Here is a 23479-nt window from a genome sequence, read left to right as displayed (position 1 = left end):
TACTGCAAAGCCCATGCGGCAAACAGCTGCTCCAGTGCTGCCCCTCTGACCTGCCACTTCTACAAAGAGCTGGACCCGATACTTGTGGGCAACCCCACCTCCACTCCGAGTACCACCATGGACACTCCAGAGCCCAGTTCAACAAGGCAGAAGGAGGAGGAGGAAAGCGGGAGCGAAGTTGCTGCGGAGGAGAGGAGACAGGCCGGCATTCCGAGATGCATGGAGCCAGAGCTGTTTTCAAGCCAGGAGGAAGGTAGCCAGTTGTGGTGGCCGGTGCTTGGGGAAGGACAAACACTAGAGGAGGTTCCTGGTAAGCCGCTTTTATTTTGGGAAGGAAGTTGTACAGTGTAGGCTCTTGGGGCGAGGAGGGTTAGGGCTGCATGCATGTCTAAATGCGGAATAGGGTGGGTCGTTGGCCTCAGTGATCTCTTCAAAGGTCTCATGCAGAAGCTGGGCAATGTGCTTGCGCAGGTTCCTTGGGAGAGCTACGGTACTGCTAGTCCCGTAAGGCTAACATGTCCATGCCACTGTGCCATGAGGGGTGGGGGGACCATTGCTGCACATAGGCAAGTTGCATATGGGCTGGGGCGGAAGCTGCATTGTAGTAGAAGACCCTCCCTTGCTTCCTAGGTCACCCTCAGCAGCGAGAGATCTTGCAGGACGAACTCCTGTGGAAAATGTGGGGACAGTGTTCAGTATAGGGGCCCCCTGCAGCTGTTAGTGCTCCCCAAGGCACAGAAACCCAGAGGACAGTACAGCCGTGAAACAATCAGTACCCCTTGCCCCTGTGCTTACTCACCATTTTGGGGCTCCTGTGGGTTATGTGCACTTACTTTGGGACGGGCAATTTCTGCTATTGTGTAGACTGTGCTTGTCTACTTTAAGTACAGTCAAATCATTGATCTGTCTGGTGTGAACAATGCTGCCTCTGTTAAGTGTTGCATTTTGCCTTTACAGATGCAACATTAAGATCTCAGCCGTCCATGTTATCACAGGCCAAAAGACTCCTAAGAATTCAGAAGGGGCCATGTAGAAGCAAAGAGGACATGCTGCATGAAGTCATGCAGCAGTCCCTTAATGAAAATCAAAAATTGCAGGAGTGGCAGGAGAGTGAAAGGAGGGTCCTCCAGCAGAATGCGGATCGCCGGCACCAAAGCACTGAGCGTCTGCTAAGCATTATGTAGCGTCAAGTGGACTCGATACAGGCGCTCGTAGAAATGCAGGCAGAGCACTTCCGCGCCCCGCCCCCCTGCAGCCCTTGTCCCAAAACTCTTTATCTTGTGCCCCCATGTTACCTCCAACCCACCTCCCCCAACATTCGGGTTCTTACTGCCAGGAGCTGCCTCCAACATCTGTATCTTCACCACCCAGCCCTTCAAACTACAGCCTTTACCTGCTGCACTCAACCCCCATCACCATGCATGTTAGCCAGCCAGAAGTGCAGCGCTCATTGCACAGCACTCCAGATGGGAAGGCTGAGTATAACAACAGGACATACGCAAATCTGTGATTGTACTGTTCTCCACCCCACCCCCTTGCCCTTTCTGTTTCCCAAACAGTTGTGTTTCTTTTCAATAAATGGATTTTTTGGCTTTGAAAACATTCTTTATTATTGCATAAAGTAGAAGATGCCTTAGCCCAGGAAAGAAACAAGCACTGCAAGTCAGTGTATCATACATAGCAAAGACAGATTCCTACTAACATTGGAATCGCTGCACTTCGCTCCCGTGCAGGGCACCGAACATTACTGGTGGCTTTCAGTCTCAAATTGCTCCCTCAAGGCATCCCTAATCCTTGCAGCTCTGTGCTGGGCCTCTCTAATAGCCCTGCTCTCTGGCTGTTCAAATTCAGCCTCCAGGTGTTGAACCTCCAAGGTCCATGCCTGAGTGAATCTTTCACCCTTCCCGTCACAAATATTGGTACAGCACAAGATATAACCGTGGGGATGTTGTTGTTGGCCAGGTCCAGCTTCCCATATAGACTGCGCTATGGCCCTTTAAACATCCAAAAGCACACTCCACAATCATTCTGCACCATCTCAGCCAGTTATTGAACCGCTCCTTGCTGCTGTCAAGGTTCCCTGTGTAGGTTTTCATGAGCCATGGCATTAAAGAGTAAGCAGGGTCTCCAAGGATCACAATGGGCATTTCAACTTCCCCTACAGTGATCTTCTGGTCTGAGAAGAAAGTCCCGGCTTGCAGCTTCCTAAACAGGCTTGTGTTCCAAAAGATGCATGCATCATAGAATCATAGAATATCAGGATTGGAAGGGACCTCAGGAGATCATCTAATCCAAACCCCTGCTCAAAGCAGGACCAATCCCCAATTTTTGCCCCAGATCCCTAGATGGTCCTCTCAAGGATTGAACTCACAAGCCTGGGTTTAGCAGGCCAATGCTCAAACCATCATGCACCTTTCCAGGCCAGCCTGCGTTAATGTCAATGAAACATCCACCGTGATCCACAAGCGCCTGGAGAACCATAGAGAAATACCCCTTCTGATTAACATACTTGGAGGCTAGGTGGGCTGGTGCCAGAATTGGAGTATACGTCCCATCTATCGCCCCTCCGCAGTTAGGGAAACCCATTTGTGCAAAGCCAGTCACAATGTCATGCACATTACCCAGAGTCACTGTTTTTCTGAGCAGGATGCGATTAATGGCCCTGCAAACTTTTATCAACACGATTCCAACAGTTGACTTTCCCACTCCAAACTGGTTAGCGACTGATTGGTAGCTGTCTAGAGTTGCCAGCTTCCAGACTGCAATAGCCACTTGCTTCTCCACCGTCAGGGTAGTTCAGTCTCGTCCCTGAGCTGCAGGGCTGTGGCAAGCTCTTCACACAGTCCCCTGAATATGGCTTTTCTCATCCAAAAGTTCTGCAGCCACTGCTCGTCATCCCAGCCATGCATGAGTATGTGATCCCACCACTCAGTGCTTGTTTCCCGAGCCCAAAAGCGGCATTCCACGGTGGTGAGCACGTCTGTGAATGCCAGAAGCAATCTCGTGTCGTATGCGTTATGCGAGTCTACATTGTCGTCAGACTCCTCGATGTAAGTTTGTAGCTTAAGGAGTAACTCGATTGCTAAACGTGACGTGCTGGCGAGTCTGCATATTCCTCAGCACTTCGGGCTCCATTCCGGCAGACCGAAAGGGAAGACAGATAGCGCAGTACAAAAACCATTGAAAGATGGTGCCAAATGTGGATGGAACCACAGGGATTGCTGGGATGCGAAGTGATGCATCATGGGGCTTTGGGACAGGACCCAGAATGCCCCGCACCCCCTTCCCACAAGCCACAGCGCCAGAATGGGAAGAGGTGCTCTGTGGGATAGCTGCCCATAATGTACTGCTCCCAATGCCTCTGCAAATGCCGCAAAGGTGGCCATGCCAGTGCACTTGCAGCTATCAGTGTGCACACACGGCAGCACTTTCCCTACTGCGCTCTCTGAGGGCTGGTTTAACTCTCAGCGCTCTACATGTGCAAGTGTCGCCATGCCCTTAGAAGAAGCAAATTAGCTTTCCCCCCTTCTGACTGAGGGCTGGTCTACACTATAATGTTTTACCGGCATAGCTGAGTCTGGTAGGAGTGTGGGGGGGAAAAATCACTTAGCTAGGCCAACAAAAATCCTAGTGTAGTGTAGATGCAGTTTTACTGCCAAAAAAAATGCCTTTGCCAATAGAGCTTATTCCATTTGAGGAGGTGGTGTAAGCTATACTTGTTAAAAGGCAACCCCTTTTTTGCCTGTATTAGGTGCTTTTCCTCTAGGGGGGTTTGCTGGTATAGCTCTATTGGTATATAGTAGCTACTCTGGCAAGCCCTTTTCAGTGTGGAGATAGCCTCTGTTATCTGGAGATGTGTGGAACTTGTCTCAGACTGAATTTTTTTGCATAACTTTTGTGAGCCTTTATTAAAACATCTGTTGGGTTCTTCTCAGACATGAGTACATTTTTCAATCTTGAATAATTTGTTTTTGTTGCTGTCTCCATTATGTATTTGTGAGTTGTCTTGGTCTCTTTTGTGTGTGTGTTGTAAGTTATTTTTCCCTTCCTGCTTCATTTCTGTATCTCGTTAACAGACTATTGGTGTGACGGGGAAAGCGGTGACGCAGAATTATTACCAGAAAGCCCCGTGAATGCACTTCAGAGTTCACCATGTTGAGAGTACCCCAGCAAATGAATGTTCACACAGGCATGTGCACTAGAATTGTGAATAATCCTGATCTGAACTTTGCAGCTTCATTTTTATTTGCTTTCATGGGACAGTTTCTTATTTTCAGAAACTCTGGCATGTGGAGTATTATGATAAACCTGAAGCTTAAACCTCAAAGCAAACGTAGCCACACGGGGGAATGGAAGATGATGAAATAAGACCTGCTATTAGGTGTCTCTGACTATCTGCATAATTGATCAGTCAGTGCCTTTTGAACCTCTTATTCCTCTCTGCACTTCAGTATTCTCTTTGATAAGCTATTGTGATTGCTTAATGGTAGGGGAATGTGATTGTGCCCTGACTAATGAGCAAAGATGACTGTAACCGGGGACTTCTTGTGGGCAAGTGCTACCTTTAAAAATTGTGTGTCAGCTGTAGCCTCGAGCTGACCACAGTGAACTTATGGCTTCTTTGTCTCTCTTTACAGAATGTGACCTATGTTGCAAATTTCATACTGGGAGTTCATCCTTCTTGAATTTCATGCTACGAAGCAAAGTATTCCCCCCCCCCCCCCACTCTCCCTTCCACATAACTGCTGCTGCCTTGCTCTCTCCTCCCAAGTCACCATGACCAAATTAACCCAAGTTTGACTGGCCAGGCATGTCAGTCCCTGTCCAGCTGCCACTCTGCCTTTAATGTTTGCACTGCCCATACTGCACTGCAGAGGTAAGCTCCGGACCATCTCATACTGTAGGGAGCCAAAATGGCAGGGCTGCTTTGTAAAAAACGCAAAAAAGGAGGTACGCGAAAGGATTTGTCATGCACAAAACTCTAAGGTTTGTAAGCTACCTGTGTGGAGCAGAGTTCTTGCTGTGAGCTTCTGGCTTTCTGTAAGTGAGGCTCTGTCTGCGGGACTGTCTTTTAGAATTTGCTTTATTGAAATGGCAGCACTTTGCTCTGACTAGTTACTTGCTTCAGAAATAGGACAGAACCTTTTGCTCTTGTGGAATTCAGCCCAGCAAATTGGATTTCAAGACCAAACATGTTTCTTCAACTATATGTGTGGTGGGCGCTGGGTGCATAATGCATGACTGTATTTATTTCCACCTTTAACTTTTTCTTTATCTGTTTTTGAGCCTTTAGCATAGAAGTGGTGTTGTAGAAAGGAGATTTTATTTGCTAAAATTACTTTACTTCTGATTTCAAAATGTATTTTTTGCATTTTAAAAATATCTCCTTCCTTATCTACTTTGATCAGAGAGCTTCCTTTTTGAATCAAACTCCTGGGGAATAAAAGCAATTTAGGTGCATTTTAAAAGTAGGCTTGGCAAAATTTTATTTTTCTGGACAGTTTTGATGGATAATAGTGATTGATTATTTTAAAGCATTTTTTTCAATTTAAATTGTCATAGTTGTGGGAAATTATGACAATAATGATTTAATGGCAGCAGATATGATTCAAAATGTTAAGCTTTATAACCTGATACAACATCAGATGTCAAAAACATGCAAAGTAAATATCCTTAAATCAAACCCTAATAAGTTCTCAAATAGCATTTTTCTGACTTCGCTGTTTTGTAAATGTTGATGATTAGTGATGGAAATAACTTTTTCTCAGAGTGTGTGTGTGTGTGTGTGTGTGTGTGTGGTGAAGACGACATTTGCTGACATTTACTGATTAAAAATGTAATCCTTCCAAGCCTATTCAAAAGAATACCTTGTTTAAATGTAGTTTTCTGAAAGCATCTTGTGTATTTATTTAGCGCACAGAGGGTGTGAGGTACTTCAAAATAAATGTGCTCTCCAGGGCAATGGCTGTCTCATCATCTATCTTTCCTTAACACTCAGGGCAGGGAGGCACTGGTCCTGATGGAATATTTTTGGTGCTACAGTAATGATGTAAACACTACTAATAATGAAGATAAAACTTCTGCCATGAAGAGTTAATAATTTAGACTGGGATTTTCAAAGGCAACTTGGTTGAATGGGATTTGGGTATCCAAATCTCTTGGGAAGCTTTGAAAATCTCCATGTTCCAGATCTGCAAAACCTTATTTGTGAGTATTCCAACTTATTTCCATTGACTTCTCAGTGTAAGGACTATTTGAGGGAGTAAGGGTTTGCAGGATTGAGCCCTTAGTGGGCACATAGAGAGGATGCCATGCTATGAAAAGACACTCAATTTAGCATGTGACTTTTTAGTTCTCTGATTTTTTGTTTTTAGAGGAATTTTGAAAAAAAATAATAAAATCCAGATGTCCTTAGTGTCTTTTTTTGAATTAACTATGTTTAGGTAAAAAGCTACAGTATATACAACACATTCCATAAATAGTAGAGGATGCAGTTTTGTCCTATCCTTTTGCAAGAAGTATACAATACCAAAAGTGAGCTGTACCTTATTACTGGCAGGACACACTCTTGTTGCATATTAACTCTAGCAGGTCACTTTAACATGGATCTTAATCCATAGGCTCTCAAGATGTATGAATCTGGCATTTGTTGCTTCTGGGGACATAAGGACAACATGTGGCATTCAGGAAATTTATACTTACTTGATAGTCTGCCAGAAAGCAGAAACTAGTTCACCTCTTGAAATCCTCATTAGGAAAAGTGATAAATGGTTTTAAGTGCCTTCTCTTTGGCTGCCAGTGAAATGTTGCATGGAGATTATCATGTGTGTGTCCCAAGCATTCTAATTCTCTGTTATCCTCTTTCTGTATGGTGGGGAGGTGGAGACTGGTGACATGGGACTTTATGACGTGTGTAATATGTGTGTGTGTGTGTGTGTGTGTGTGTGTGTGTATATATATATATATATATATATATATATATATATATATATATATATATATATGTGTGTGTGTGTGTGTGTGTGTGTGTGTGTGTATGTATGTATATATATGTGTGTATGTATAAATGGCTAGAGTATATGGGTTGATTTCACTGCAAGAAAGGGGAGTAGGGATCTCCTGATGGGAGATCGGTGGGGTTTAGATTGCCTTTTTCCCCAGAAAAGGACTGCTCTGTTGAGCTTGTGGTTATTTCCCAGTTTATATGGAAATCCTTGCTTTGCCCCAAAAGAGCCTCAAGGACTTTGGCTTCCTGTGTAGTCTTCTGCACAGACAATGAAAACGTTCTTGTCACTCCTGGAGTAACGTTGCTCTTTTTTGATAGGTCGGAGAAGGACTGGTTATCTGCAAACTTAAAGTTCTGCTTTTACTGTGCCTTGAAACCTAGGTCTTTGTATCCCTGTCCACCACACCCTTCCTCAGTGGCCAATGCTATGTGAAGCTGGTGATAGTGTAACGCTGACAGACCTCGGTCGTCACCAGGTGGAATCAAACGTGGGATTTCTGGAGCTTAATGCACGAGCCTCTACTGCATGAGCTAAAAGTCATATGGCCCTTAACTAAGGCTGTAGAGCAGACTCATTAATCTCTCTCTCAGTGGTCTCGTTGCCACTCAGTGGGACAGAACACCACACCCAGAAGATGTATGGGTTACATACTTACCCGAGCTGAGGAAGTGCACCCCGAGCTTCAGAGACTTCCCAGCTGAAATTCCGGACGAGCCTCCACTTGTAACATCGACAGACCACCGGTCATTGGCAGGTGGGATTGAACCTGGGACCTCTGGAGCTATATGCATGAGCCAAAAGCCATATGGCTGTTAGTTAAGGCTGTAGAGTCAACTCATTAATCTCTCTCTAAGTGGTCTCAGTGCCACTAGATGGACAGAACACTACCCCCAGGAGGTGTGTGGGTTACAATAGGCAAACCTAAAAAGGTTGGGAGAAGCATCCATAAATGTGGCAGCTTATCTACCACCCTAATGTATCCTAACTTTTTCTTGGTCTGTTATTCTCATGAGAAAAGGAGATTTCTAGCATTTCATGGTAAAAGCAGATTAAGGATAAATAGGACCAGGATCCACCATAATTTTGAGATTTTCCCCCTTACGTAGTCCTGTCTCTCCCCTATCCCATAGTCCCTTGCTGACTCCCACTGCTCTTGATGATATTCTTTTTTCCACTCCTGAGTTCTTGATCTTCCTTCAAAGCGTGATAGCCTAGGGAGACCAGATCCTAAGGATTCTACCTTAATTCTACTGCTCCCTTCAGATGGGTCTGAAATACTGCAAGAGCTGCTTTCTCATGATATTTTGGCATTTCCACTTTCACTCCTCACTGTGACCATGCAGTGCAGAAGGATGTGAAACTGAAAATGGCAGCAGCAGCAAAAGTTATCCAAGCTTCAACCTGGGGGGGTGAAGATTGATCTTGGGTTTTTATTTTTTCCTGGACTTTATCCATCCCTAACTACCGTGTAGCAGCAGGCCCTGAAATGGGTTGTTGTCAGCAGAGATTGAACATGGTGCTTCTGGATCTAGTAGCATGAACCTCCTCTTCTTGAGCTAAAATAATCCAGCTGTTAGCCCAGGCTGTAGCAGGCTCATCAATCTCTATATGTGGCCCAGCCACATATAGAGATCAGCAGAGCACCACACTGAGCTGCTGTGGATTACAGTAGCCTACATAGTTTCTTTGTACAGTGCTTCTGTCTTATTTCAAACCTATCTGTTCCTTTAACTTAAAATACATGGTTGATTTTGTTATCCATAGGAGCTTTGAAGTGCATATCTGTTAATAACGTGTGATGGTACTAATAGCATATACAATCTTTTTTGCTTTTTTTCTAGCTGTGCACAAGCACTGTTATTCCATCCAACATTGGTGAGAGTTAGGTGTGTTAATATTAGTAGCTGAAAGGCCATGCTGCTGCAGCAGCATAATTTGTAAAGTTGTGCATTTTTAAAAAACTAAAAAAGCTGTAAATGACTGAACATTCCAGCGCTGATTGAACCTGGTGATATGCTAAACAAAAAGGGCTCTCAGCCATGCCTGTAGCCGTTTCTGTCCGTTCATACTGACTCAGCAGACATTCTAGGCTTCAGAGAGATGTTTGGGGTTATTACGTGTGTCAGTTGTGTTGATTTGTTTGTAGGAGGATTGTGTGGGGAGACGTGTTGATTTGTGTGAGTTCTGAATGGGATGGGGGTGGTGGTGGTGCTGCCATGAGGGGTTATGTATGTTTGGGTTATTGTATGTGCTGATTGTGATGTTGTGTGGGTGGTTTTGAGGAACTCTGACAGCTGCGCCAAGTAATCCACCATCTCTTCAGTCTCCCTCATACAACCAATGAAATTATTGTTGAACGAAAATTATCTGTAAAGAAAGAGTGATGATTAGTTGAGTTATTGTGGATATTGCAGTGGAGTAGGACTCTTGGAGTATCATAGATACATGCCTTACTGTCACATGGGTGTAATTCATAAAGTCAAAATGGCTGAGAACTTAAAAACTGGATGGTAACAGACCGTGAATGCCGGCATAAGTGAACCCAGTAGTATTCTGGGCAAAAATAACTTTCAGCCATGCTTGCTGCTGTTTCCATCGCTTCCCCCTGATTCAACAGACATTCTAGGCTTCAGAGGGGCATACAGAGTGACAATCCTGGAATCTTGCTCTAAAGATCCACTTTAGAGATGGCTGAATGGAGACTCAGACTAGTTGGGCGACTTCCTCAAGATCCTACGGAGAGGTCAGTGGCAGCTTTGGGTTTACAGCTTGAGTTCAAAGATTCCAGTCTTATGCTTGATCCCCTAGCCCATACTATGCCTCTTTATAATGTCAGTACCAGTGTTGGACTAAAACCTCTTTTGTTGTTTCTCAAGTCTTCCTTGGGCTTTTTCAGGCTTTCTGTTAATTATAGTTGCATATAATAATCCTTGCAGATAGTGTGAAAAATCGGGACAGGGTGGGGCATAATAGGAGCCTATATAAGAAAAAGACCCCAAAATCAGGACTGTCCCTATAAATTAGGGACATCTGGTCACCCTAGGTGGAAAAGATTATTCTTATCATCCTGGAAGTCCAGTCAACTAGTGTTTAGTTCCCCTTTCTGTCTCATGTGCGGCCCCATGAGGCGCACAAAAGGAACAATCTTTACTCCAGACTGAGAGAGAGTCCACAGAGCTCTAAACGCTTCCCAGTGTGGGAAATGGAAATTCTGAGTTCGTCTTTACTGCAAGCTCGAGATCCTGCAAAATAACTTCCGCTAAATCACCAGGCTAACCAGCTGTTTATGAAATGGCAAAATGTTTTGACTCTCTGATTCTATTCCACAGCAGCTGTAGTTCTTATTTCCATAAGCTGTAAACTCGCTTTGAAATGGACCTGCCGGATGTATTCTCCCACTGTAGCTAAAAATTGTGTAAAATGTACAAAATTCTGCATTTTACAAAAGTTTTTTTTTTTCTTTTTTTCTTTTTCCTTTCTTCTCTTCAGTGAGCGACCTGCAGGAAGAGGGCAAAAATGCTATCAACGCTCCAATGTCTCCCACCACCATTGATATCCACCCTGAAGATACCCTATTAGGTACAGTATTAATGCTACAGGAATAAGTGAATGTGTGTGTTAATGGAGGTCAGTATGTGCGTAGGTATTGAACATTGAAGTTAATTGAAGCCAATAGAAATGAGCATGAGCTATGGTATGTAAAATGTAAGATAAAAATTAGAAGGGCTGAGAGGAAATTTGAACAGCAGCGAGTCCACTACTCAAGTATGTTAGAGCCAAGAAGAGAATTGGACTATCAGGAAGACAAGGGCATTATGGAGAAACTAACTGATTTCTTTGCATCATTCCATATCACAGAGGATATTGAGGAAATGCCTAACCTGGAATTAGTCTTTTCAGGTAATGATATGAGACACTGTCAGAGATTGACATATCAAAAGAGGATGTCTTGGAACAAACAGCTAAATTAAAGAGCAACAAACCACCAGGAGTGGTGTTCCAAGACTTCTGAAAGAATGTATTGGCTGAAGAGCTCATATAAATATTGAAACTCTCATTAATATCACTTACACACCCTCCAGGGTCCTGATGTAGTAACACATACAGTACCGAACTTTAACAAAGGTGCTAGTGGTAATCCTAGGAATTACAGACCATTGAGCCTTACTCCAGTACCAGAGAAACTGTAAGCAATAGTAATTAAAAACAGAATTATAAAACACTTAGATGAACATATGATAAGACAGACAAGCATAGCATCTATAAAGGATGCCAATCTACTAGAACTTGAGAATGTCAGTGAAACAATGGATAAAAGAGGAGCCCATAAATATAATTTTATTTGAACTTTCAAGGAGTTTTTGGCAAAATGCCACATATTAAGGAAACCAAGGGCAGGTCTACACTAGAAGCACTACATCAGCGCAGCTGCACCAATGCTGCTGTGCACCAGCACATCTGGTGAAGATGCTCTATGCCGATGGCAGAGCTCTCCTGTCGGCATAATTTTTCCACCTCTGTGCGAGGCGGATGTTATGTCTGCAGGAGAGCGTCTCCCACTGATGTGGAGCCGGTGTGGACAGCGCTTAGGTCTTGTGTTGCTCAGGGGGGTGTCTTTTTCACGTCCCTGAGCAAGGTAAGAGGTGGATTTACGGGGTAGTGTAGACTTGACCTAAGTAGTCTTGGGATGAGATGGAAAGTACTGTTGTGGTTCAGAAGATAGTGGTTTTTGTTCAAGAGACAGAAAACAGAGTAGGAACAAATGGTCAATTTTCAACATACCGAAAGTTTTCATGGTGGGGTGTGCCAAGGTTCTCTACAAGGTCTGATGTTTTTAGTATATTCCATTAATGATCTGAAAAAGGAGGTGAGCAGTGAGATGGAAAAATGAGCAGATAGCATATTTAAGGTAGTTACGATTAGAGTAGACTCTGAGGGACCCAATTAAGCTAGATGACTGGGCAGCATGATGGCAGATGAAATTCATTGTTGACCAGTGCAAAGTACTGCACACCAGAAAGAATAATTTGAAATACTCACACATCGTGCTGGCTTCTAAATTAACTATCAACAAGAAAAAAACCTGGTGTCATTGTAGGCATCTCAATGGGAACATTGGCTTATAGCAGGGATTGGCAACCTTTGGCACGTGGCCCGTCAGGGAAATCCGCTGGTGGGCCTAGACGGTTTGTTACCTGTAGCATCCGCAAGTTCAGCCAAACGCAGCTCCCACTGTTCCAGGCCAATGGGGGCCGCAGGAAGCGGCGCGGGCTGAGGGATGTGCTGGCCACCGCTTCCTGCAGCCCCGTTGGCCTGGAACGGTGAACCGCAGTCGGTCAGAGCTGCGATTGGCCAAACCTGCGGACGCCGCAGGTAAACAAACCATCTCGGCCTGCCAGCGGATTTCCCTGACGGGCCGTGTGCCAAAGGTTGCCGATCCATGGCTTATAATGTAGCAGTGGTCAAAAAAGCAAATGAATGCTAGGAAGTGTAAATAATTAGACCGAATATATATATGTGTTATACTTACCTGGCCCCATCACCATAATATCTGAGCACCTCACAATCTTTAATGTATTTATCCTCACCTCACCCCTGTGAGGTAGGGAATTCCTATTATTCCCATTGTACTAATGGGGAACTGAGGCACACAAGGGTATGTCTCTACTAGCACTTTTGTCGGCAAAACTTCTGCCAGTTGGGGAGTGAAAAAAAACACACCCCTGATCAACATAAGTTTCACTGACAGACGCGCTGGTGTGGACAATGCCATGTAGCTTCCACTGCTTGTTGGGGGTGATTTTTTTTTTATGCCAGTGGGAGAATTCTTTCTTGTTGGCAGAGAGCAGCTACATGGAAGATCTTACAGTGGTGCAATTGCAGCAGTACAGCTGTGCGGTCCATAGTGTACACATAGCCTAAGTTACTTGCTCAAACTCACACGGAGTGTGAGAACTGGGAATTGAACATGGGTGTCGCAGCTCCCAGTCTCTGGGCCTAGCCACTAGACCATCCTTTCTCTCAAAGTATGTATTAAATAAATGGATAATACATTCCAGCCTTGAATGCTATATTGGGTTCTGGTCATCCCATCTCACAAATGATGATATAGAAGAAATAGAAGGGGACTAAGTATGGGTCTGGAGAATGAACACAGAGGGTGGGAGAGATTGAAAAGATGATAAATGTTTAGTTTGTAGAAGAGACAAATAAGAGGGGCTATGCTAGAGGTATATAAAATAATTAATGCAATAGAGGAGGTAAAATAGAGGAGGAGCTTCATACTATCCTTTCTGATAGTATGAGAACAAGAAGGCGTACATTGAAATTAAAAAGCAACAAGTTTAAAATGATAAAAGGAAATGTTTTTCCCCCTACAATATATATTTTAACCTGTGGAACTCATTGGCACAGGATGTCACTGAGGCAAATAATTCTGAGCAGTTGAAAAAAGGAGAAACTGTTTATATGGATAATGAGAAAACCCACAGTTACATTAAAAAAGCAAAGGAAACCAGAGAGACAAACCTGCATTCTTCTGGGCAGAAGCCAGGCACTGACTGACCAGAATGGGGAAAAAAACAAACTTCTGTAGAGGTTATTCCATAATGGAATAAAGGCGGGGAACCTAATGTCGCCTTCTGCTGCATCTGGTATTGACTCATTTCAGAGATGGGATACTGAATTAGCTGGAGCCTTGGTCTAATTCTGTCCTGTTTTGATATAGTAAGCCCCTCAAGCAAATAACAATACATCACGAGGCCTTTATATAAAAAGAAACAAAAAAAGCTTCTCTAATCCCCTCTGCTGTTAACTATTAAAGGTGGGAGGGAGATACTAAGAGAGATTAGGTCCCCACACAGGAAATGTGGGTGTTGCACAAACATGGGTGAAACCTCTTTTGAAAGTTCCAGCTCGCAACCTCGTGGACTGGGCGTGTGCTGGGTATGACTTCCTCAGCGTTAGCCTGCTTGACTCATTCCAGTAGCCAGGAGGAAGTAAAGAACCAAAAGAAACTGGAAACCTTATAGAATCATAAGCTCTTTCTAGGTTTGTGGAAAATTTGGCAAACGTTTTCAACGGTCAGTTTGGGTGTTTTTTAATAGATTGTGGACCCTGCAAAGAACTGAGCTCAAATGTCTGGGCAGGTCTAGGGAAACCCCACTCAATTGTACAGTGTCTCATATCCACCCAGTGTGAGTGCAGAGCTTCATCACTAACAGCAATGTAACTGTAGTACTGGGATAGTGGGTCGTGTTCTGGTGTCTGAATAGTGGTGCAGGTCAGAAGGCTCTCTGTTCATGGCACTGTGGCCATCAAAACTCCTTTTTGTGACCATAATATTGTTTGTGTGGTTGACCACATAGTACCACAAAGTGTTAGCATCTCTGTCCATCTTCCATTCACGTGTACATCAAGGCAACACGAAGGGTAAGTCCACACTGCAAAGAGCCTCCCAGCCTGCGCAGAGGGACTCATGCTAGCTCTGCTCAAGCTAGAGTGCTAAAAATGGCTGAGTAGACCAGGTCAGGTGGCAGCCTGGGGGGTCGGGTAGAGCTGCTGCCTGGGCCAGTGTCCATGCTGCTGTTTTTAGCATGTTAGCTTGAGCGGAGCTAGCATCAGTCAGTCTGCCAGGGCAGGCAAACTCACTTGCAGCCGCAGAGTAGACCTACTCAGGCAGTCCTGGCTTCTTAAACGGTACTGTGAGATGTGAGGCATGTGTTTCATGTATCAAAGGCTTCTGCCTCAAATCTTGGGCAAGTGTATGCTATTGGCGTCTGGCCCATGGAAGTCGATGAAAATTTTGCCATTGACTTCCAATGGGCCTGGATTTCATCCTGTATGTCTATGTGCACAGCTCAAGTTAAACCCTCCAGTTCTGTTTGAGCTGCAGAGCAGTGGATCATGTAACAAGGCTGTGATGCTGCATTCCTTTTGCAGTGTAGCAGCTGTGCTTTCATTTCCACTTACAGGAGCTGTTCTAAACTAAATCACAACTGTCATTTCAGTGGTGGGGCAGGCTGAATTTGCTAGTTGAAATGGAGCACCGGAATTTAACAGGCTGTAACAACATTGCTCCTTAATATTCATGTCTAGGGTATAATGCTGTGTGCACCTACAGATGCATTCAGTTGTGGTGGGGAAAGACATAGGGGGAGCCTTTGTTTGAGTGTATTTGTTACCAGTCCAACAAAGTGTTGGCTCAGTGGACAAAACCTCAAATGCAATAATCTTTCTAAAATTAATCTTTACTCCTCCCTCTCCCTCTTCTGTTCCTTTGTCTCCTCCCTTCCTTTGGATTTTTTGTCTTTTACCCTCCCTTCTCTTTCCTCTTCCTTGTTTTATCTGTCTCCCCTCTTCTCCTCCCCTCCCTTCACCCATGTGTTATGGAGACCCTCCTCAAGCTGAGAAGAGCTAGATAGGTCTTCCCCCAGAGCCTGTTGACATGGTTCTTTCAGTTGGCCCAAGAAACTGTGTAGAAAGACACTCCCTACACTTCCTTGCCAAGGGCTTTAGCTACAGTACTCTTAGCTGTTGCTAACACTGAGGAACTAAGGTGGGTCCCCAATTCTGATGCAGCGAGCCACCTCCTCAATGCCGTCTAACTGTCCCACCCCACTCCACTTCCCATTTGTGTGTCTTCCTTGTTCTTTTCCACTCATCCCACTCCACTTTCCTGTTCTGTGTCCCTGTTCCGTTTCTATTTCCTTTTTGTGTCTTTTCCCTTCTCCTTCTTCCCAAATTGTGTTGGTCTGGCAGCTCCCTGGAGGTAGAAGGAAAAAATATTTCTCTCCTTTCCACTATTCAGCTCCACAGCAAAACTCCTCTGCTAAACTTGCTCTGGGCACTTTCCTCCAGGCACAACTGAATTTGACCTAAATCTTTCAGTTTCACTCTTGGTACTGCTCCCGACATTGACTCAGCATTATGTGCAGTTGCAGCAGACTAAGCGCAGTCCTCGCTAGCTAGCAAATTCTACAGTGGAATTTGAAAAGGCAGGAGAAAGGAAGATGACCCATAATCCCACGTCACCCCTGTTACAGGGAGCATAATGCAGTGAGCTTACTGGGTTCTTTAGGATGCTGCAGTCTAGTGATGTAGGTTAAAATGAAAAATAAATAACTGAAAAAAGGATAAAATGATCATCGTTGTTAGCTGGGTGCCACTAATGCGCTCTGGTCCATCTGGAGAAAGACATAGCCCTGCCCCAAGGAGCCTACATTATATAGGAGACTAGATGATACAGCCTGACACACACTATGCTGCGTGATCTGATGAAGGCCAGTTGAATCTTATTTTAGGGAAGTTAATACTGTGTAATCCTTCAGTGTATCTCTAAAGAATTCCCCATGCTTTGATCACTTGATGTTCCCTCACTAGTATGATGACTAGGCTTTGCCATTTCTTAATCAACTTCCAGACAACTTTATAACTAATAGCTCCTGCAATATCCTCGACAGTGTGTTCATGTGATGGCTCTAACTAGACATTTCCCTTCTCAATGGCCAGAGGAAAATGAGGAACGTACAATGATTGATCCCAACTCCAAAGAAGACTCCAAGTTCAAAGAACTGATCAAGGTAGGAAGTAAATACTTGTCTTGTTTTTCTTTTATGAAAAAATCTTTAGATCACTATATGTAATCCTTTGCAAAACAAAGATTTGTTACTGAGAATACATCTATGTAAAGGGATAATAATTCATGAACTGTCCTGGATATTGAGGTCACGTACAAGTGCTAGGAAGTAAGGCCAACAGCAAAGAAGATATGAGAAGAGGTTGGCAGACATCTGAGATGACACCTGAGGATGCTAAGGGAGGGGAGATGAAGGCTACAGTTTGCCTCACTTCAGTATTTAAAGAGATGAGAGTTCAGCTTGAATCTAACAATGATCACAATGCCATTCCTCATGACATGAGAGACTGGGCTCCCTGTCACTGTGATAGCAGGGAAAACAGTTTTGGAAGGTGTGAGTTTGGGTTACAGGAAAGGAGTGCAGATGGATGAAATGTAGGGGAGGAATAGGATTTTTCACTGGGTGTGAAATTCTGCCATGGTGGAGGAGGGCCCATGCTCTATGTTGTGGAGCCCCAGCAGTGCCCCTGTTCCAGGAAGGGGGCAGGTGAAATGGTTGTGCTGGGTGATCTTCATATTTGCACACTGGGGGAATGGGCTCTAGACTAGGTCCAAGTGGAGCGGAGCGTTGAGAGTATAGGAATATCGGCATTGCCATAATGAGCAGACCTGAGGTCCATCTTGTCCAGCATGCTGTCCTCTATGATGACTAGAGCCAGATGCTTTAGAGGAAGATGTAAGAACCCCACAGTGGGCAGAGGTGGCATAATCTGCCCCCCACCTTAGGTGTCTCATTCTGGTCTCTTAAAACTAGAGATTGGCTTACGGTTAAGCCCTAAAGATTGAGGTTTAACATCTCTTCCACTATATTTTGTTGTTTGTTATGCTCACTCTGGATAGTCTTGGTATCCATATAAATATCCAGTCTCTCTTTGATTTCTTGCTAAATTCTTGGCCTCAATGACCCCCTGTGGCAATGAGTTCCACAGAATAATTACGTGTTGTGTTAACATTATTTTCTTTTGCTGGTCTTGAATTTTCCTCCTTTCAATTTCATTGGATGTCTCTTTGCTTTTGTGTTATGAGACAGGGAGAACAGAAGCTTCTGATCTACCTGTGTGCTAGAGGAGGGACTGGATCTGTGATTGTCATATATCCAGTAGCTGGGAGCATCTGTGCTAGGTGTGTGGAGGGGCAGCTGCTGCTGTTCTAGCTCAGGATCTGTAGTGTTGCCCCACAGCCTGTCCTATAACGGTTGTAGACTCCATCCCACTCCAGACCAAGTTCCCCACACAATGCTCATTTACTCATGCTCTGTGTGAGGTGGAGGAGTCTAACCCAGCATTTAGAATTTGTGTAGCATTTGTGTGTAGCATTTAGAAGGGCCAGTTTAAGGGTTAGAGTGTTGAGGTTAACAGAGTGAAGGTTGGAGCAGAGAGAGAAGTGTTGGCAGGTTTGTACCCTAATGCAGTGGTTCTCAACCAGGGGTCTGGGGGGGCCGTGAGGAGGTTTCAGGGGGGCCACTAAGCAGGACCAGTGTTAGACTTGCTGGGGCCCAGGGCAGAAAGCTGAAGCCCCATTGCATGGTACTGAAGCCTGGGGCTCTGAGTCCCACCACCTGGGGCTGAAGCCGAAGCCTGAGCAATGGAACTTTGCCGGGGCCCCAGTGACATGCGGCCCCAGGCAATTGCCCGGCTTGCTACCCCCTAATGCCGGCCCTGGCTTTTATATGCAGAAAACCAGTTATTGTGGCACTGGTGGACTGTGAAGTTTTTATAGCATATTGGTGGGAGTCTCAGAAAGAAAAAGGTTGAGAACCCCTGCCCTAATGCATCCTTTCTTCCCAGAAGCTTTCATGCTCATACTACTTTCTTATTACATTTCCTGTACTTGCCTCTCTGTGTGCGAGGCTTTCGATTTGTATTGCTTTGGATAGAAACCACAGTGCAATAATGCTTAGATGTGTCAGAAAAATCTAGATTATATAATCCCATGAAGGAGGCAAGGACATGTGCTTTTGATGCATTCTTGTCAGGGTATCTTTACATCCCTGGAGTGAATCCCTGCTTCAAAGAAATACCACAGCAGCCTATGTATGTACTTACAACACACCCATTGTTGTATTATCAGCACTGCAGTGGCAGGACATTGCTTTAGAAACATAAATGCAGCTTCCTGTCCAGTTGCAAATCCATCTTTAGAGAGGAGCTGTGTGCAAGTACACATGATATTATTCCCATTGAATATGTTGTGGGCTAAAACCCAGTAGAATCTCACCCATTCTCACTGTGTTAATCCTCAAACAGAACAGTGCTTGCAAAAACCCTAGTGGTCTTGTGCCGCTCTTCCAAACTGTACTAAAGGGTGTTCATGGCTGTCCTATGAATAATCAAAACTGAACCAGTGTGGTCAGAATAAGTGAACCAAGCACACTCTGGAATGCAGTAGACTGGATTTAAAATTTTGTTAGTTCGCTACAAGGTCTGTTCCTGATCCTGTTGAAATCAATGGGAGCTTTGCTATTGAATTTAGTGAGACTTGGAGCCCTTATGCTGTGGTCAGGTATGAATCTTTTGAATCATTAATACAAATTAGCAAGGTTCTCCTCCCCTCAAAATCTGATTAGAGCAAGGATGAAGACTTGAGCCCTGATACTGTAATGTGCTCCTCATAGGCACAAGGGTCTTTATGCATGGGTTTCATTGCAGGATTGGGGCCTGGTTCACCATTACTCAGCACAGTTGCTTACAAATCAGATTGGTAAGATTTTACTCCCACTTTGGGCAATGGAGAACTGATCCCTGTGTCCTGGAAGCCACTAGGGGCTGTTTCCTCTGGACCATCCCAAAAGAGCCTTGTGTTTCTACTTGTGGGGCTACTCCAGAGAGGAGAGCCATATATAAATATAAATATTCGTTAACCATTCACAAGCATAATTTAAAGCAGGAGTTTGTACAATGGCATAGTTGGAAAGGAATCTGAACTTGGTGTGAGAATGTGAGGCAGAGAGGGGACTGAATTATGCTGTGATTGTACCTGAATGACTTAATGAAAGGGTGATGGGTTGATCTTCTCTTTGCTCTGTATTCTTTTAATGGGTCATTAAACTGTCTCTTACTATTGTTGTTTATTATTTGAGTAGCGGTAGCACCTAAGAACCCTAATTGGGACCAGGACCCCATTTTGCTTGGTTCTGTACAAACCCAGAACAAGACAGTCTGCTCCACAGGGCTTACAATCCAAGATCACCATTAAATAAAGAGGGGAAAACTGAATAGTGACTTTTATAGCTTTAATTTTGATCCCAAATCTTTTCAGGATTTCTTTCCCCTCTGTCTAAAAAGCGGATACATCTACAGTATTTTTAATCCCTTTTCTTAATTTTTCCCACACCACTCACATACGTGCTCACAAATCAATGTTGTGAAAAGAGAGTCGGGACAGGGAAGCCCCTGGGAAAATGAACCAGGTAATCTAATGGTGACATATTGTTTAATACCTTTTGGCTCCACAGAAAAGGATGTTTAATCTCCTTCCCTGCTGCAATAAGAATTGTATCCGTAGTGGATTAAGCACCTCAGGCTTTTGTTTGCATTTGGAAGTGATTAAAACATAACTGTCCTAGCTCTGGGGGAGACAGACTGTAGAATCCCACTGTAATGCAGAAAGAACAAAAGGGAAAATAACTTTTCATCTCCGCTAAAGCAAGCATAGTAAATCTCTTGTACTGAATGGCTGCTGTGCGGAGAACTCTATAATAGATGCTTTGACTGCTCTTACAGAACTGAAAATGAGCACCAGCTAGAGGTGGGTTTACAAAAGAAAAAAGTGATGTGTAATATAATTATATAGTTTAAAAATAGTCTGGCACAATGGGTCAGGAGGAAATCCAGCTGCAAAAAACAACTAGATAATCAAATAAATCCCATCAGTGGCCATCAGTCCTTGTTTTCCACTTCATTTGCAGCAGTGTGTAGCAAATTACAGTTCTGGTCTTGGTAGAACAGTAGGTTCTGATTAGAGTTGTATGAAATTTTCTAGATGTCCCAAAGCTGGAAGCTCAGATCAAAACATAAGAACTGAGACAATAATTCATAGTAAATAGCTTATCCAGGAATTTTTGGACTTTCTTGCTGTGGGTGACCTTCTTAAACTTTTCTCAAACTCATTTGTTCTTGGTCTGTGGCTTATTTGCAAACAATTTTATGTGAGTATTTGGAATTCATCTTTGATGGTTGCTTGGTATGTGGCTCTTCTCTGTTTAGATAAGCATGTCATCATTCTTAGGACTTGTCTACATGACCCTGCAGTTTGGATTATCAGGGTGTGAACTGCAGCGCACACCAAAGTGCTGCATTGTAAATGCCCCAGGTGGACATAAGTTAATGCAAACTAGGTACCTTTTCGTTTGCACCAGCAGCGTCCACATGGGGCAGTTACAACCCATCACTTTGGTGTGCACGTCAGTGTACTCCCCTGTAAACTGAAGTCCGGGGCCAAGTAGACAAGCCCTTATTATCAGGTTTCCAATATGAATGTTCTTGTTTACATATTTAACATTTGTTTCCCGTTAATATTCTGAATCGCTGCTTTAAGATTCTCTGTTTTGGTGAACATTCCTACCATTAAATTGTTTACTAGACTAAACACCGAAGTGATGTGAACATAGTTGAAACCAATCCATTTAAATAATTCTAATGCGTACTCAGGGATATTTGTAAGCTATTCCAGTTCTACTGAACAACTTCAAATATTGTGATCTTGAGAGTAATGCAGATTTGAATCCCCTTTAACTCTCACATCTATGTGTTCTGTTATTTGTTGGATCCAAAACTGGAAGGGGCCTAATTTTTGGTTCTGGTCCAGATACAGTCAAAGAGTGTAATTTCCAAAAGTGTCTAAGACCAAGATTTTTAAAGGATTTAGCTATTTCTCTACTCAGTATTACAATTCTTAACTGACTTAGGTGCCTACATCTTATTGAAAGTCAATGGGATTTAGGCTCCTAAATCAATTGGCACATTTGAAAACTTTATCCAAAATCTCATGTAAACACCTATTCTCTTAGATTTCTCCCATTCAAGATGAGGGAAATCTTGCCACATCTGTGTTACAGTTTCAGGATTAACTGCACCTTTGATCTCCCTCCTTGATGGCATCCATTTAAGCTTTAGATTTCCCAGCATTCACTTCTCTTGGGGCGGAGAACTAGCCTCTCTCCTGTTAGTCAGGGGGGTTTAGGCTTGCAGTCCCTCTGCACCTTCCTGTAGTTTTTCCAACAGATCTGAGCAGGGTACAGAACCTGTCATTAACTTTTTCTCCAGAAGCTGTAACACTGTACACCGATTTACCAACAAGCCTTCACAAAGCTACATTTATTCTTAGGGCAACAGCGTTATAGAGAAAACCTATTAAAAACAATAAAAGAATCTACATGCATGCTAAATGCTTACCAGAGGTTACTCCCAACCCCAACATAAGGCAGTCTTTCAAATCCCACAAGTGGCTTTGCCCCCTTGGTTACAAGTTTATGTCAGTTTTTAAATCGGGAACCAGACACTGACTGATACTGACTGATCAGTTCAGCTCTTTCTTGATGCAGCTCTTGTGCCTTTGATCTCCAGTCTCCAGGAACAGGTCAATAGCCCTCTCCTCAGGATGTAGCTTCAAAAGGCTGTTTTTTTGCGCAACCAGGGTTGCGTCATTTGGATTAATCACTCCTCAGGGATTCCCCACTTACTGTCTCAAAAGTCCTTGCCTGTCTGGCATAATTGAAGGAGTTTGAACTCCTTGCACTTCCCAGGTCTCACATCTGTCATAATTAGGGTGACCAGACAGCAAGTGTGAAAAATCAGGACAAAGGTTGGGGGGTGCCTATATAAGACAAAGCCCCAAATATCAGGACTGTCCCTATAAAATCGAGACATCTGGTCACCCTAGTTACAATCAGCTGATCTTACAAGGTTTCTGCCATTTAGGGTCAAAATCTTGCAAAGATAGCTTGCAGTATTTTGTTGTTGTCAAATTTAAACCTGAAACCTATCCCTTTCAGGTTCAGACTCAACAGCAACCAAACCTTGCATGTTATTTTTGACACAGAAACCTTGTGAAATCAACTGATGTTGCAAGATGTTTTGGCCCTCGAACACTCTCTCCTAAACTGAATCCTGCTCCAAGCAATGCTACTTGGTCAAACCCTGATTTCAACAAACATTTTCATTTAGTTTTCACTCCTTTAAGGTTAAATGCATAGTTTGGGTCAATCAGATCTGATGAAGACAAAAATTAAACTTCAACCATTAAGCAGTGCAAGATTTGTTCAAAAAAGCTAGACGTTTAGTCTTAAAAATCTGCTTGTCCAGAAACAGCCCGCACTGAAGGTTTAGCCAAAAGGCTTGTAGACCTGAATGACTTACACCAGCAGTTTCCACACTCAACCACAAAGTGAGCTAAGCTCGCTTGTTTTTTTGCATGCTTTCATATTCTCTTGCAGAAGGCTGTTCCAACTCTTGTTTTAATGACCTTTTGCTTGGAGTTGGCTTTCTTTGCTCGGCTTCCTGCTTTCCCATTGTGCCAAGTGCTCTTACGTACTCGTTTTGTTTTTATTTTGTGTTCTTTATTTGCAACAGCGGTGACCTAGGGCTCTTTGTCCTTGATCTCTGCAAGTTTGTTCTGAACAAGTTTCAATGTGTTCTGGGGCAGGCAGCCTTTCTAATAAAGCACTGTATGGCACTGGTGAGGTTTGATGCAAAAAATGAGCGTACCTGCGTATAATACGAGTCAGCCAGGCAGACCAGGTTTTTTTTTTCCTTGTAGGATATTCACACCATTTTATTTCTGGGTTCTGCCTGGTAGTAATTTCAATTTTCAACCCAGCACTTGATAATAAAACATG

The 23479-nt window shown here is 43.7% G+C and overlaps 1 protein-coding gene across 6 annotated transcripts in view; it reads left to right on the top strand.

Moving 5' to 3' along the window:
• Positions 1-23479, top strand: part of PARVB (parvin beta) — a 104973-nt gene that overhangs the window by 27565 nt on the left and 53929 nt on the right. For 4 of the 6 annotated variants that reach the window (XM_038397832.2, XM_043515606.1, XM_043515587.1 and 1 more), the window contains exons 2-3: positions 10497-10586; positions 16518-16588. In XM_038397832.2, the coding sequence (XP_038253760.1) occupies positions 10497-10586; positions 16518-16588 (161 nt within the window). Of the gene's footprint in view, positions 1-4637; positions 4987-9260; positions 9751-10496; positions 10587-16517; positions 16589-23479 lie in introns of those variants that run through there. The other 2 variants (XM_043515593.1, XM_043515601.1) reach the window with 2 other exon arrangements.

The sequence above is a fragment of the Dermochelys coriacea genome, chromosome 1 (assembly GCF_009764565.3).
Source record: "Dermochelys coriacea isolate rDerCor1 chromosome 1, rDerCor1.pri.v4, whole genome shotgun sequence".
In the NCBI taxonomy this organism is placed as follows: Eukaryota; Metazoa; Chordata; order Testudines; family Dermochelyidae; genus Dermochelys; species Dermochelys coriacea.
The sequence above is the reverse complement of the archived record's forward strand: the minus strand, read 5'-3'. Positions and strand labels throughout refer to the sequence as shown.